This window comes from Aspergillus udagawae (genome assembly GCF_001078395.1).
Source record: "Aspergillus udagawae IFM 46973 DNA, scaffold_6, whole genome shotgun sequence".
NCBI lineage: Eukaryota > Fungi > Ascomycota > Eurotiomycetes > Eurotiales > Aspergillaceae > Aspergillus > Aspergillus udagawae.
Window position 1 is genome coordinate 742,430 of NW_025091269.1, and position 13,647 is coordinate 756,076.

At 49.7% G+C, this 13,647-nt stretch overlaps 6 protein-coding genes across 6 annotated transcripts; 1 reads left to right on the forward strand and 5 right to left on the reverse strand.

Moving 5' to 3' along the window:
• Positions 1-20: 20 nt before the first annotated feature.
• On the reverse strand, positions 21-686 carry Aud_008026 (uncharacterized protein; the record flags this gene model as incomplete). The annotated part of the gene is made up of 1 exon (XM_043292911.1): positions 21-686. The coding sequence occupies one exon, from the start codon at positions 684-686 to the stop codon at positions 21-23; it is 666 nt and encodes a 221-aa protein (XP_043148846.1).
• Positions 687-1,190: 504 nt separating this feature from the next.
• Positions 1,191-2,317, forward strand: pex7 (putative peroxisome biosynthesis protein (Peroxine-7); the record flags this gene model as incomplete). Its single annotated transcript, XM_043292912.1, has 2 exons — positions 1,191-1,354; positions 1,411-2,317. 2 exons carry the CDS (start codon positions 1,191-1,193, stop codon positions 2,315-2,317), a joined length of 1,071 nt encoding a protein of 356 aa, XP_043148847.1.
• A 470-nt stretch (positions 2,318-2,787) lies between these two features.
• Aud_008028 (DUF1014 domain protein) lies at positions 2,788-3,632 on the reverse strand (the record flags this gene model as incomplete). Its single annotated transcript, XM_043292913.1, has 3 exons — positions 2,788-3,298; positions 3,363-3,463; positions 3,576-3,632. The coding sequence occupies 3 exons, from the start codon at positions 3,630-3,632 to the stop codon at positions 2,788-2,790; spliced, it is 669 nt and encodes a 222-aa protein (XP_043148848.1).
• A 474-nt stretch (positions 3,633-4,106) lies between these two features.
• On the reverse strand, positions 4,107-6,233 carry Aud_008029 (uncharacterized protein; the record flags this gene model as incomplete). Its single annotated transcript, XM_043292914.1, has 1 exon — positions 4,107-6,233. The coding sequence occupies one exon, from the start codon at positions 6,231-6,233 to the stop codon at positions 4,107-4,109; it is 2,127 nt and encodes a 708-aa protein (XP_043148849.1).
• A 902-nt stretch (positions 6,234-7,135) lies between these two features.
• Positions 7,136-10,748, reverse strand: Aud_008030 (putative C6 transcription factor; the record flags this gene model as incomplete). The annotated part of the gene is made up of 8 exons (XM_043292915.1): positions 7,136-7,851; positions 7,913-8,555; positions 8,612-8,712; positions 8,783-9,807; positions 9,874-9,922; positions 10,138-10,455; positions 10,516-10,565; positions 10,633-10,748. The coding sequence occupies 8 exons, from the start codon at positions 10,746-10,748 to the stop codon at positions 7,136-7,138; spliced, it is 3,018 nt and encodes a 1,005-aa protein (XP_043148850.1).
• Positions 10,749-12,329: 1,581 nt separating this feature from the next.
• Positions 12,330-13,112, reverse strand: Aud_008031 (flavin reductase family protein; the record flags this gene model as incomplete). Its single annotated transcript, XM_043292916.1, has 1 exon — positions 12,330-13,112. One exon carries the CDS (start codon positions 13,110-13,112, stop codon positions 12,330-12,332), a length of 783 nt encoding a protein of 260 aa, XP_043148851.1.
• Between the last annotated feature and the right edge of the window lie 535 nt (positions 13,113-13,647).

Here is a 13,647-nt window from a genome sequence, read left to right on the forward strand (position 1 = left end):
ATACACTATCAATTTCGTGCCTAACTCCAGTTACCGTTACCCAAGTAGACCTGACCAGATTTATGATAGTCTGCCAGACTTCTTCCCCGTCGCAGACCGTCATATACCTCCACGAGTGCCGACAATGCCACTTTTGTCCAGCCAGGATAATCTTCTTTTGCTGGCTTCGAGTCACGACGGTGTAAATCAGGAAAGTTCTCCTCTATGACCTTGACCGGGCAACTGGAGTAGTCCGCGTCCTTCTCCACCATGGACGACATATCTACGGTCGTTGCGAGATGCGACAGCACTCCATCATCTATCATCAAGCACATCCGCAATCGGACAGGGAGTTCTATCGCTGGCAACGCTAGAGCTACCTTCCAATCATGAAAGGCTTCCTGGACAGTCTCCTCATCAACGCCGTGGTATTCCTCCTGAGAGTTGAACACTTTCGAGGCGTATGTTGTTTCGAGGAGACGGATCTGTTCCGGGCTTCCTGGTAGACATCTCGAGAGGGCTTTCTGAATTTCTTCGTTGAGTGCTCGGAGGAATATTGGTATCAGCCGCTGTGAGTCTGGCGCATATGTCGTGCGATACACGATGGGACCCCAGGTGAGGGTGAGGAAATCGCGTTCCGGGCCAGGAGGAAGGGATCGGAGTCCAGGTTCTGACCCGAGGCGATAGACCTCTTTTTGGAGAAACATATTGGCAGGGGAGTGCCAATGCTCAGGTTCTGTCATTTTCAAAGCTAGCCACTGGATTTATTAAAACTTATAGATTAGCATTCTCAAAAGGTGATCAGTATTTATCGATCAGTCAGTATGTGACTGAAGTGAAGCTTCTGCCGATTCAAGAGTCATTGTCGTCAGAGTGACATCGTTGAGGACAAACAGTGCGCAACAACAAACGGACGGTCGTTTGAAGCAAATATTTGTTTATTGCTGTAGATCAAAGGACAATTTTCCGTCCTGAAGCTGTTCTTGCAGCGGAGACTAAACATCAGGGAATGACGATGTTGGGATCTGCTTTGTTCTTCACTAAATTAGCTCCCCATCAGACCTCGGTTCTTCGCATGCGATCCTCCCCGCAGTCTTCAACTTCATCCCTTCAACGTCCTGCTGCATTCATAATGATACCCTCATGACCGGTCCTTTCTTCGGTTTATTTTAATTCTTTTTTTCCGAAGACTATACCCCTCTTTTTCCACTATGCTTCATTTCCGCACCGAGGGCTACAACGGCTGTGCGGTCAAGTACTCCCCATTCTTTGACAACCGGTTGGCCGTCGCCGCGTCGGCCAATTTTGGGCTGGTAGGAAATGGCCGGTTGTTCATTCTGGAGCTGACGCCGAATGGCATCGTACCTTCCAAATTGTGTGTCTCATTGTCGACTGATTCTCAACCGGAACTCATATTGACAAAGTCACCAGGTTTACTACACAGGATTCTCTTTACGATCTCGCCTGGTCCGAAATCCACGAGAATCAAGTCCTCACAGCCTCCGGCGATGGCAGCATTAAGCTCTTCGACTGCAATTTGGAAGACTTCCCCATCCAGAACTGGAAAGAACATAATCGCGAGGTCTTCAGTGTCCACTGGAATCTCGTAGCCAAAGATACATTCTGCTCGAGCAGTTGGGACGGCACCGTCCGCGTCTGGTCGCCGCATCGGCCGCATTCTCTTTTTACCCTCCCTACACATAGCTGCACCTACTCGGCGGCGTTTTCGCCTCATTCTCCCGATATACTCTCCTGCGTCACGTCCGACTCATACGTCCGCATCTTCGATCTTCGCACGCCCGCCTCCGCATCTAACCACCTCACCCTCCAGATTCCCATCCATGCTGCACCGGCATCGCCCATTCCCGGTAAAGCCGGCGTTCCTCCTGCCGCATGCGCTCCGGCCGAAGCCCTCACCCATGATTGGAACAAATACCGACCGTCCATCTTAGCGACCGCAGGCGTCGACCGCACCATCCGGACCTTCGACATCCGCGCCCCACAGCAGGGGCCTCAGGTGGTGATGACGGGACATGAATACGCGGTCAAGAAAGTGGCCTGGTCGCCACACCTTTCTAATATACTACTTAGCGGTAGCTACGATATGACCTGTCGCGCATGGAGCGATCAGTCAACTGCGGGACCTATGGGGGATATCGATCCCATGCGTGGCGGTCCCGGCGGCCCGGTAATGGGCATGGAGCTTGGGCGTATGAATCGGCATACCGAGTTTGTCACAGGCGTTGACTGGTGTCTTTTTGGCAGTGAAGGATGGTGTGCGAGCGTAGGGTGGGATGAGAACCTGTATGTTTGGGATGTGCGAGCAGTGATGGGATAAAGATGCTGTGATCTATCGCTTCTCCCCTTCCACCTATCCTGTATTGGTTATATAGATTACCACGAGATACCATTATGACATGTCTGCGGGACAGCAACTTCAGGTTTCCCAAAGAAATTAGACAAGTGTGAACAAAATATTTCCTGCAATTTTGTTTCTCGTCAAGCCACGAGTTCTCCGATGACGAAATGATCGATATACCTTATATGCAAGACGCTCTATTTCAAGACATGACTCGCCAAATATCATCAAAGCCTGCTGTTTGCAGTCCAAGTTCAAGCCGCTTCCACAATCACCATCACGTTATATCCACGATCTATCCATTTTTGGGTACGAGGCCCGGGTATAGGTGGTAAAAGCCGAGAGTTGCATCCTGGAGATAAGCACGTCCTGCTCGACGATGCTCAACAAAAAGCCGCAAGAGCGGAAGGAAGGGTTGAGAAAGTTTAGGGATGGGGAGGAAGACCAGCTTATTTACTAGCCAGTCTCGCCTCCACCTTCCTTCTCTCAGCCTCCTTAGCAGCAGCAATCTCTTCCCGACTAGCGTCAAAGGACACATGCACCTGGTTGAACGGGTTCTCCTCGCTCTTGTCAAACTCCTTCTTGCAGAGCTCGACGCGCTGCTGCCTCCGCAACCCGGGGTTCTCCTTCTCAATCTCTGGCAACCGGCGCGCCTCATACGCCGCATACGCCGCTTTGTAACGGCGCTCGGGGTGACGGTCGACCTTCGACGAATCCTTGCTGGTCAGGGAGAGCGCATCCAGCGCATTATCGATACCAGTGGCGTTGAGAGCAGCGCCCTTGCGGCTGGCGGGCTCATCATCCAGCTGCGCCAAATCCAGACCGCGCGTCTTCTTCTGAGCTTGCTTGGCGCCGGCACCCTTGGGCTTGGAGGGTAGCGAGGCTTCTTCGGCGGCGAGGAGGGCCTCTCGCTCGGCCTTCTTGCGAGCGGCTTCGGCTTTCTTGGCTTCTGCTTCTTCCCTATATTTTGCAGATAACGTTAGCAAGCCGCTACTTAATCTATCACGCGAATGTCGGCGCTCACTTCTTCGAGTTGCCCTTTGCGCCCTTCTGCCACTCCTTGTCCTCCTCGGCGGCTCGCTTGGAATCTTCGGCCGCTTTCTTGCTTGCGGCGGCTTCGGCTTTCTGTATGTAGATCGTGGATCGTCAGTCTCAACATTCCTTAACCTGATATAGAAAACATGCTCGTGGCGATGGCAGAAAAAAGGCGGGGGCGGGGTTGGGTTGAGTTACATACACGAGCCTGTCCGGCTGCTTTCTTGGAGTTTTCTCCACCGGCTTTCTTTCCTCCCATTTTGAGCGCAGACTATAATTCAAGTGTGAAGCCTTTTTGAGGGACGTGCGAAGGGAAGCAGGAAAGTTGCGCTTGATTTGGGTTGTTGTGATGGCGAATATCCTATGGATACTTTTGCGGTTCCGACCGACGGCGGTGACTCAATGACTAAGCAGTTTGTAGGGCTGACGTAGCTGACATGTGATTCGGAAAGCCCTCTAGAGATTCGATGGGTTTCGAGATCTATGGAAGTGCTTCATTGATTTAAATTCATTTCAGGAACTTTAACATGGTAAGTATAGCAGACAAATGATTGACAACCTGTGGTTCAATATGCCAAATTATCTCAAACAAACATTGAATGCACGCTCTGAACGGGGAAAGATGAACAATTAAGGAACAAACTCCACATAGATCCATAAGCATCGCAGTAATCGAATCCATCATGTCGTGTCATCATCAGTATCTTGTCAAAATATCTTTCAAATTAATCAGTCAGATCATCTTAGGAGCCTCGGAAGTCTCAATGGCCCCATCCGTTCGCGCGATTGTCTCCGTCTCATCCTTTGGTAGCCTCATTACCGGACTCGTGGGTTCAGATCGCCCAATCAGCAGGTATAAGCTTGCAGGAGACGTTTCCATCCCCTGCGAACTAGCTTTTGAACTTTCTGGATCAGCAACGCTCTTGGAAGATGCTGTTTTGGAAGATGCTGGAGCAACAATCCGAGGTGTGGGAGGAGCAGTGTTGGAGGACGATACAGTAACAGACTCAGAAGCCGCTGAAGGAGTAGCCTGAGAGGTTTTCGAGCCGGTTTCTTCTCTCACAGTTTCTTTTTGAAGGGTGGAAGTTTCAACAGTCATGGCAGGTTCTGCTGCCGTTAAGGAGAGCATAGTAGAAAAACTGGGCTGTTCTGTCCAGCTTGGAGTGGTTTGTTGCTCCAGTGAAACGGTAGATGAGAGTGCAGACATGGATTCGAACATATCCCCAGGAAATGGTCGAAGGTGTGAAGAGGAGGATTGAGGTTTGACCCCAAGGGCAAGGTATACCGCCAGCACACTCAAAAGGACAATTGTCACGTTGCGACGGTCACTAGCAAGGACCCGGATATAGTTGATGAGCAGCGTTTGCAGGTCGATTTCTTCAACTGACCTCGGGGAATACGTTGAAGGCGGCATGACTGGAGCCTTCGCTGGAGTTGTGATTCCTGTGGCAGGAGATGAGGGACGGGCAGGCTCCTCAGGAACAAACGACCTCGGTTCATGAATGAATGGGGTAGGTGTATTGGTGCGCGACGACTGATCATACAGCTCTGCACCGATGCTAGTTGCGGGCTCCCTGAGTTGCGGCACCTGTAGCCTAAGATCAGTGCTAGGGGGATCATTGTCCAAAAGCCGCTTTTCCAGCTCCCGCCTAATCTCAGACGGGAGCCAAAGGCCGACTTCAACATCCACCTTTTCCATCTCCTTCCAGGCCGCAGCCCAGGCACCAGCTCTCATCAGCCCGTTCGCAGCGAAGACCTTGATCTCCCACTTCCTACTTGAATCGTGCCTAGGGAATCGTCCACCACAATCAGGGCACTCTTCGCCTTGCTCGTCATCAGTTGCACTATCCTCTGTGGCCGACTGATCACCTTTCTCTGAAGCCGTGTCCTCATGTCCCAAAAAGTGGCCATGATGGAGCCGCGGGCGCTGAAGTTCCAGGCTTTCCAGCAATCGTTCCTCAAGCAGATCATACATATCCTCCGGATGCGAGATGAGCACACCTCGGTCACGGAGCACACCGGAACCAACCTTCTCCTCTAGCAACTTCCATCGCCTCCAGTACTCCGGAGGCAGCACCTCTCTCAGGGTCTTCTGGTCCGGGTATCCAATCAAACCTGGCACAGGCAGCGAAGGAGGAAGCAAGGTGCAGTGAAGCAAAACAAGCGGATACTCCTTCTTAACTTTCTGTCTCCCCGTAGACCCGGTAGGCGAGTAATAAGGCGATCGCTTAAGTGGAGACGAGCCCGCCGAACGAATTGAGATATCCGACATCCGATGTCCGCCCCGCCGCTTGGGCGGAGTCAGGAACTCATCGTCATCCTCATCCTCAGTGTGCATCTGCATTGCACGCACAGAGCTGGGCTTCCGGAACGCAGCCTCCCGTTGCCTGATCGTTTGTATGGACTTGAATTGTGCCTCCATTTTGCCATGACCGGGGTTATCCTGATTGATCCAGGGGTGGCGGATTCGCTCATCTGCGCCGCAGCCGATTACAGGTTTCAGCTCGCTTGGGGGGTGGATCAGCACCGAATCGGGGATTGAAGAGATTGAAGACCGACTGGATGCACGCGAGTCCCGTGGAGCTAAGTCGTCATCGTCCAGATCATGACCAGCTATGTCGCTCGTGGAGAGTTGCGTTGAGGATTCCGAGGAGTTGTACCCACAATCCCGAATTGACATATGGGCATCGTCGCTGAATTGTCTTTCTTCGTCGCGATGTGGTGAATCTTTGTCGGAAGCTGCACTTGTCACGTTGAAGGGGCCTAGTCCGTCTGCTGAAGGGCTTGAGCCGAAAGGCGGTTCGTTTGCAGTGAAATTGGCAAATGCAGTCAAATGAGGGGCGTCGGATATATCCTCCATAATAAAGACATGGAATGCGCAAGGAACCAGTATCGAGAGTAGGTCTCTAATCAAGAATGTGTGCGCTGTTGGTTGACGTTAATGATGAGGAATGTGACTTATTGGACGGAAGTATAAGTAAACAACGCTGCTAAACCTGCAAATCATCAACAGAAAAGATTTGAGGATGGAGATGCATAACTGTTCTCTTGGATATAGAGCAGATGGAATAAATTGAGCATGGCTTTGATAAAGAAACGGTCATCCTTGCAACAACCACCTGATGAGTTGTTGCTGGTGTTTTCATCCTCTGGTTGTGCAGGGCAACCATGCATGGAGAGATGGCGGTCTACCCTACTTTAGTGGCTGGTCAACCTCCTAGATCAGCACTGCTTGGCGCAAGGCTTCGTTCGATAAAATGAAAGCTCCATAGTGGAGATTAATTTATTATCTGACATGGTCTTCTATTCAATTTGAGAATTTCCAAAGGGGAATAGCAGTTGAGCTTCTAGCCATAAAAGCAAGGCCATCTGCATGCTCAGCGCTCACTCCAAGTGATGCTCGAGTCTCTTGAAATTGGCCAATGGGCTCAACTTAGAATAAAACTTTTGGATTCAGAATATAGATACAGAATGGGATCAATATGCTGCCGCAAAGGTAATACAGATTGTCCCAACTGAGACAGTTACAATGCATGACCAGGGTTTCGTTTGAGAATTCCTTCATAAATGCTTGCTCGCTGAATGGAAGCGTAAGGCTGATGGAAAACGACGTAAATAGCAGATTATGCCGAATTAGAATGCAGATGCAACGACAAGACGTCGGCAATGACTTTCTTTCACTCAATCATGACAGAAGGTGACAAAATCCCGGTCATATATTCATACAGTCGTCAGATGTACGCAACAAAAGTGGACATAAATTCATTCCGAAGTCTGGGTGTGATTTTCGTCTGCGCTCATCAGAGGGGGGTAATTTTGTTGTTCCTCAAAGTAATGAAGGACATCTTGTGGTAGATATTCAAGGTAAGGTAGAATTTCACCATTGAAAGGGAATGGAAAGTGCTCTTGTTGTTGGAGAGCATTCATATCGACATCCTGGCTTTCTATAAAGACCCCACCGAAGTTCGAGCCGATGTTCGATTGTAAATGGGTCGATTGTGGATTTAAATGGCTGCTACCTGCATGCCGTTCGCTCTGTGCAGACGCCGTGCTGTAACTGTAGTGAGAGGTTTGCGGTTGCAGTTGAGACGAGGACGAAGAGGTAAGGCCTTGGGTGTAAGTTGGTTGAGTATTCGATGTGCTATCGGTTGAAATAGAATATGATGTGTTTAGGCCCAGTAGAAGATTGGCATCGGAAGCGGCAACACGTCCAGGAGGAACAAGTGAACCATATCTTGCGGGTCTATTAGGAATTGATGAAGATCGTGTCCCGTCTGAAGCCCGTGTCGTCTGCAGATACGAGCTCGAACCTTGCTCCGGTTTAAACTGCGCCGGTAGATTGGGGTAGCTGTGACTATACTGAGAAGAATAGGTAGGTCTACTTGTGTCATAATCGGCTTGGGAAACTGGCATCTGGTATAACAAGCTGAAATTTGGTTGCGAAGAGTTGGTGGCTCCAGTAAGAGCCCATCCAATGGCTAGGAGAAATACGTTAGCTGTCACATTTTGAGAAGCGGCAATATATCATGATTGTTATACCTTGGCCCGGGTCAATCCTCGGTGACATTCTGCCTTCTGTTGCAGCACTTGCATTCAATGGTGGCTTTGCTTGTCGGTAGGTGGGAGCAGCGGAGGGCGGAAGTGGAAATGTCTCAGTTGCATTTTCCATCTCCTCTTCAGTGTAGAGTAGTGGATCAACGATACCCTTAGCCTTCTGATCTAGAACGGTTAGAATATACCTAGTACCCTCCCAATATGTCTCAAGTGCCTTGAGGGCTTTATAGCACCGCTGGTAGTTTTCTCGGGCGGCGGAAGCGAGAAGTATATGCTTAGCGCTCGACTTCCGTTCCGAAGAAGAGTCCATGTTTGGCATCACGAAGCCACTAGACTGGTCATTGAGAAGCGGCTGACACGGAGGGGAACCCGATCTCGAAGGGGGCGATGAATAATATGCGCTCTCCATGAGAAAAGCGCAAGCAGCGATGTACATTGGCTGACTCGTGAATGGATTGCCGATAAAGCTCTTCCCATCAACAAGCTCAGAGAAAGATAGAATATCGGCTATTGTCTTAGCTGAGGACATCGACAATTCCCTGCTGTTTGGGTAGAGATGTTGTATTGTACCGCCGAACGAATTCAGGAGAGTGGGTTGGTGAAGAAGGACGATGAGGGTGTGAAACCACTTCATGCACGTTAGATCAAGAGCCGAGACGATGTAGATGTCGGAAATGGTCTTACAAAATGGAGAAGTATGAAATTTGTTCCTTCTTTTGCTTTCACATAGGCCTGGAAATTGGCCGCATTAAAATGCAGTCTGGGTGACAATCGCTGGTAGATACCTGGAAAAATAGGTATGTAAGTCTACAGGGAAACCAACGATTGGAGAGAAAGAAAAAGGTGACCACCTACCTGTCAGATCACTTTCCATCCCCGCAAGTCTCTTCAATGTCTCTGTCGTGACATGGTTTGCATCCTGAATACCATTGATCAGATCCGTGACTCTTCCGTAAAGGTGTATTATGCGAATGAGTGGCGGAAACGGTGCAGGCCAGCCGTTTGATAATTTCGATTCCGACTGTAGCGGGAAACACAATTCTATCTCTTCGTCGCGAAGCGTGACTGGCCTCCCAGTACCAGAGGAGATTACACGATCCAGGAAGAAAATACTCCAGAACGTGTCGACCTTTTCACGCTCCCAGGCACGATGGTCCTCATCATGCTTCATCTCGTTGCTGGGGCTAAAAGGACCTTGAGCACCATCACATTGATCATATTCTTCCTCCCGTAGCTTCCCTGCCTGTCCAGACAGAACTGCACTTGGCGTCACGCCCCTCCGCCCATAGCTGTGTTTCAGTCCTTGCAGCTTCTGCATTCCAAGATCCTGAGCCATTCGAATGGCAATACCCAGATACATCCAGAGACCACTGTCATGATTCGATCCGAATTGTTCGTAGGCCAGCAAAAGACAGGCTTGAACAACAGAAAGTGTGGGACATGAAAGCGAGTCAACCAAGGCGCCCATTGCCCTGTGGGCAAATGCGTGACCGCGGTCTGAATTCTTCACGTCAGTCTGCAACTCTGAGCCATCGATAGACGGCGCCTGAGGAGGACCCAATAGCGGGTGCGGCGAAAACCTCGCGGCCAAGGCACAGACTGCGTCAACAAGCATGGTATCGACTTTCTTATCCTTTAGATCACGAAGAAACCGATCTCGCTGCAAGAAGGGGAAACTGCAGCCCAGATGAACGAAGAACAGGTCGCAAAGGTGCATGACGAGGTTGCTGACAGATAAAGTATCGTCTCGGTCATAGAACGGGATGGTATTCGCGTCTCGGACCTCACGGTTATCGACCAGGGAATTCATAAGACTGATACCCACGTCTGCAGACTTTGGACTTCGAAGAGGCGAAAGGGACTCTGTAGTGTCATTGGAACTGTCAGAAGCAAGCGAAAACACTAGCCATAAAAGGCCATAAGTATGAAGTGGGTTGGATGCATACCTGAAGACAACGAAGTATTGCTTTTGCGAGAACCGCGCACCTGTACTACCTGCAGGCAAAATAAGCAAATGGAAAGCTCCCGCAGCAAGAAGTCAGATGAAAGTACTAACCATCTGTTTGAAGCCGGGAACAATGGCTGTCGGCCCAAAATATCGAAAATAAGGAACATGGGTGCGATGGCTTGAGCTTAGAGTGGTCCGACCTTTTGAAAATAACGTAAGTCAACACAGCCAGTAATGCCAATTGTTATCCGATATAACGTACTGCTTTCCGGACTTGCTCCGGTTGTATGCTGCTCCGACTCATGAATATTGCTCGAAGGTGTTCCTCTCGATACAGGGGCATCCTGAGAGCTTGTATGATCGGCGTGCCGATCAAGGTCACTGCCGACGGGTTGCGTATACTGTGAAACACCATCTGGACTTTGACTCTTGACCGGTCGAGGATTTGTTCTCTCACTAGCAGAGGGTAGAGGGGTGAGGCTAGAGGTTTGTGATGCATTCCCTGAATGCGTCCGAACGTGGCTAGAAGGTTCGCTATATCCTAAACAGACATGTTTGTAATCCAAGCACGTTTTACACACTAGGGGACAGGTTATCAGTAACAGCATTGCTAAGTATAAGTGCGGCGTCAGCTTCTCACCTGGCTGTTCACCAGAGCATCTTATTTTCCGCTTGCGACACGTCCGACACCTATATAAGCCACCAAGAAGGCTACTGTCAGCTCCGTAAAGAACATGTGTCATGAAGGCAAGCTTACGCCGCATTGACTCGACGGCGCTTCGGCTGGGGCTGTCCATCACTTGAGACAAAACGTATTTGCCTTGCAGGAGGAACATTACTGCCGCCGTTCTTCACAGGAGACGAATGGCTCATTGCGAGCGAATATTCATCCGTGGCCACGACACATGTCACATTAGGGAGCTGTTATTTGCGACGCTGGAGAAATCGATTGCGACCAAGAGTCAGATCCCAGGGAGTCGGTGAGGGAAGCTAGGGCTTTGGTAGATTCCGGCGATGCGGGTGGAAATGATCGATGGGACGAAGCACCAGCAGAAGAGAAAACTCCATGGACGGTATCCCACTTTGCGGCGGGCGCAAGATCGCAAGGTCGGGATGTGGGAGGTGAGGGGGAAGGCACAATATTTATTCTGATTAATGCGTCAGCAGGCATATAGGTTTGCGTATTGGTCAAACATTATATTTACTCGTACCGTGAGCGATTTTAACCATTATTTTTCTGTGGCTCATGCCATGCGACAAAGCTTCTGTATTGAATTAGGATGACCGAGGTCGAGTGCGCTTATTTGCGCAATGCTTGGGCACACTGCCTCAAAAGCTGCTGGACCAGCTCGAAGAATGCTTTGATCACTCCGACGTAAAATAACAGGGTGACAAAACTCGAATGGTATCAAAGGTAAATGTTACAGGTAGACGAGATTAGGCAGAGAGCAGATACGTATCGATGGACAGAAGCAAGAAAACATGGATAGGTAAGGTAGGTAAGGTGTTCTCCGTATTCCGCGCCCTGGCCGGGGCCCCCCAAAAAAGTAGGAACCACCATGTGACCCTCCCCGTAGTTCTGGATGCTACATCTCCTTGTCCCGTGGGTCAAAGATGTATTGATCTATCCAAACTGGGCACAGCATACAGCTACTATCGATCTGAACAATGAACCGAATACTTTCTTATTTCCGCAACTCTGTTGATCCCCCGTTCCTCTATTCTGTGGGTCCAACAGGTAAATGGTTCGTCGGTTTTTTATATGCTGTTTAGAAACTACTAATAATAAGGATCGAGAACTGTGCCTGTTGCATGATCTCCATGTTGAGGTTATGTTCCTGCAGGGGCCAGCCGTCGGGGAGAATTCTTTCTTCATCTGGAGAAGAAGAATTTAGCCGGAGGATGGGGAAATAATGGATTGACAGGATTACTAGTAGATAGTCCCTGAGTGAACCACACTGAAGAAGGCCACCCATGGCTCAATGGACTCAGAAACGGAGTGAGTCCGAGTTCCACAATCGGACAACGGAACGAGCCTACTTAACAGCCTCGAAGCTGGTGGAGGCGTCACCAATCTCTATTCCCCACATACCGTGGTGTGAACCGAGCCATCTAAATCAGTACAATGGCATGTTGCTGGTCCGAGCTTTGACCATATTTGAGACGCAAACTTCTATGGCCTGTGAATCTCCACATGTGTTCTCAGTATTCAGAATTGAGCCTGAGATTAAGCACTGGGAATAAGGCCTAGAATAAGGCCCAGATCAGCGACATGCCAAATTTACGCGCCTATCTATAAACGGGACACCGAAGGGAACGGGTTATGAGAAGAAGGGCTCGACTTGTGTCTGAATGAAGAATTCTAGGATGCGATAACCATGTCTATATCTTATGGGCTCTATCCGCGAACCAACAGAAGATCACCTTCATCCCGCTTAAGTGCTCTTCAGTCATCTAGAAGTTTGGTCTCGGAATTTCGATGGCATCAGTGGTACGCCCATACGAAATACCTCCGAGCCGACTGATGGGTTTCAGGACCTTGAGGTCGATGATGCTCTTGTCCTCATTGATAGCGTCATCCCTCACCCAGAAACGAACACCTTCAATAATAGCCAGAGTGCCCGTTGTGTTACCCGTCGTCCTGCTCTGGAACTCCTTAGTCTCGACGAGCTTGCCTTCAATTGAGAACATTGACTCCTTGACCCGGGCCGCTTGGACGACAGAGCAAGGTGCTTGGTGCAGCCCGGAAATTTCCCACTCGGAGACCCCGTACGGTGCATTTATAGCGGTCGCATTGGCTGCCTCGACAAAATGCTCAGAGATGATATTAATCACACATTCACCCGTCTCGACCATATTCTTCAACGAGTCCTTGGCCTTCTCAAGCGAGCCAACGATTCCCACAGTGAAAAGAGGAGGATCGTGATTGATGACTTGAGCATAACTGAACGGTGCTAAGTTCGTCGTCTTTCCGTCTTTGGATCTGGTGCTCATAAGCGCAATGGGTCTCGGGACAATTCCCGAGATTAGGAGCTTATAGTTTGATGATACTGGTCGTCCTTCTTCGTATGGGTCGATCTCAACGTGATTCTTCTTCAGACTCTCTCCACCGTCATTGGCACCATCGCCTTGTCTCCAGTTTGGATTCGGGGGCTTGGAGAAAGTGACCGGCGCATCACGCCTGAAGTCAGGTCGGGAAGCCTGAATCTTGTCGAAATCGTCGCCGACTTTGAACATCGTAGCGGATTGATGAAAAGATCGATAATAACGGGATATATGAATCACCCAGGGAGGATACAATTGCACTCGAGACCCTCTGCATGAGTTGTTAGCAAGTCGCACGCTCTTCGCTCTTTTAACACACTTGCTGCTGAGACTCTTTCCGGAAAAGACATCCCCTCAGTGGGCAATCAGTGGTCGGAAAACGTACAACTGTGTATGTAATGATCTTTGAATTCGCAAGACCTGATACAAGGTTGTACAATTCATTAAAACTAATGCAAGGAGTCCTTCAAGAGTACACAAGTGCTATCTGTTGATCAGGGCAGGCTCCTCGACATTTATTTGTCCAGTGTCGGACTAGCACTAACTCCACGGAGAAAATATATTATAATATCCTAATTTCCACTCCCTTAATCATCATAATTCGCTTGAAAAGGGCGTGGAAATATGCCGTCACTACCGATCAGTCGGGCCGATTTCATCTGCTCAGATAGCCGAGGCCACCCCAAGTGGGGAGCTGTCTCTTCTTGCTGGGTCAGCCCGAAAAGAG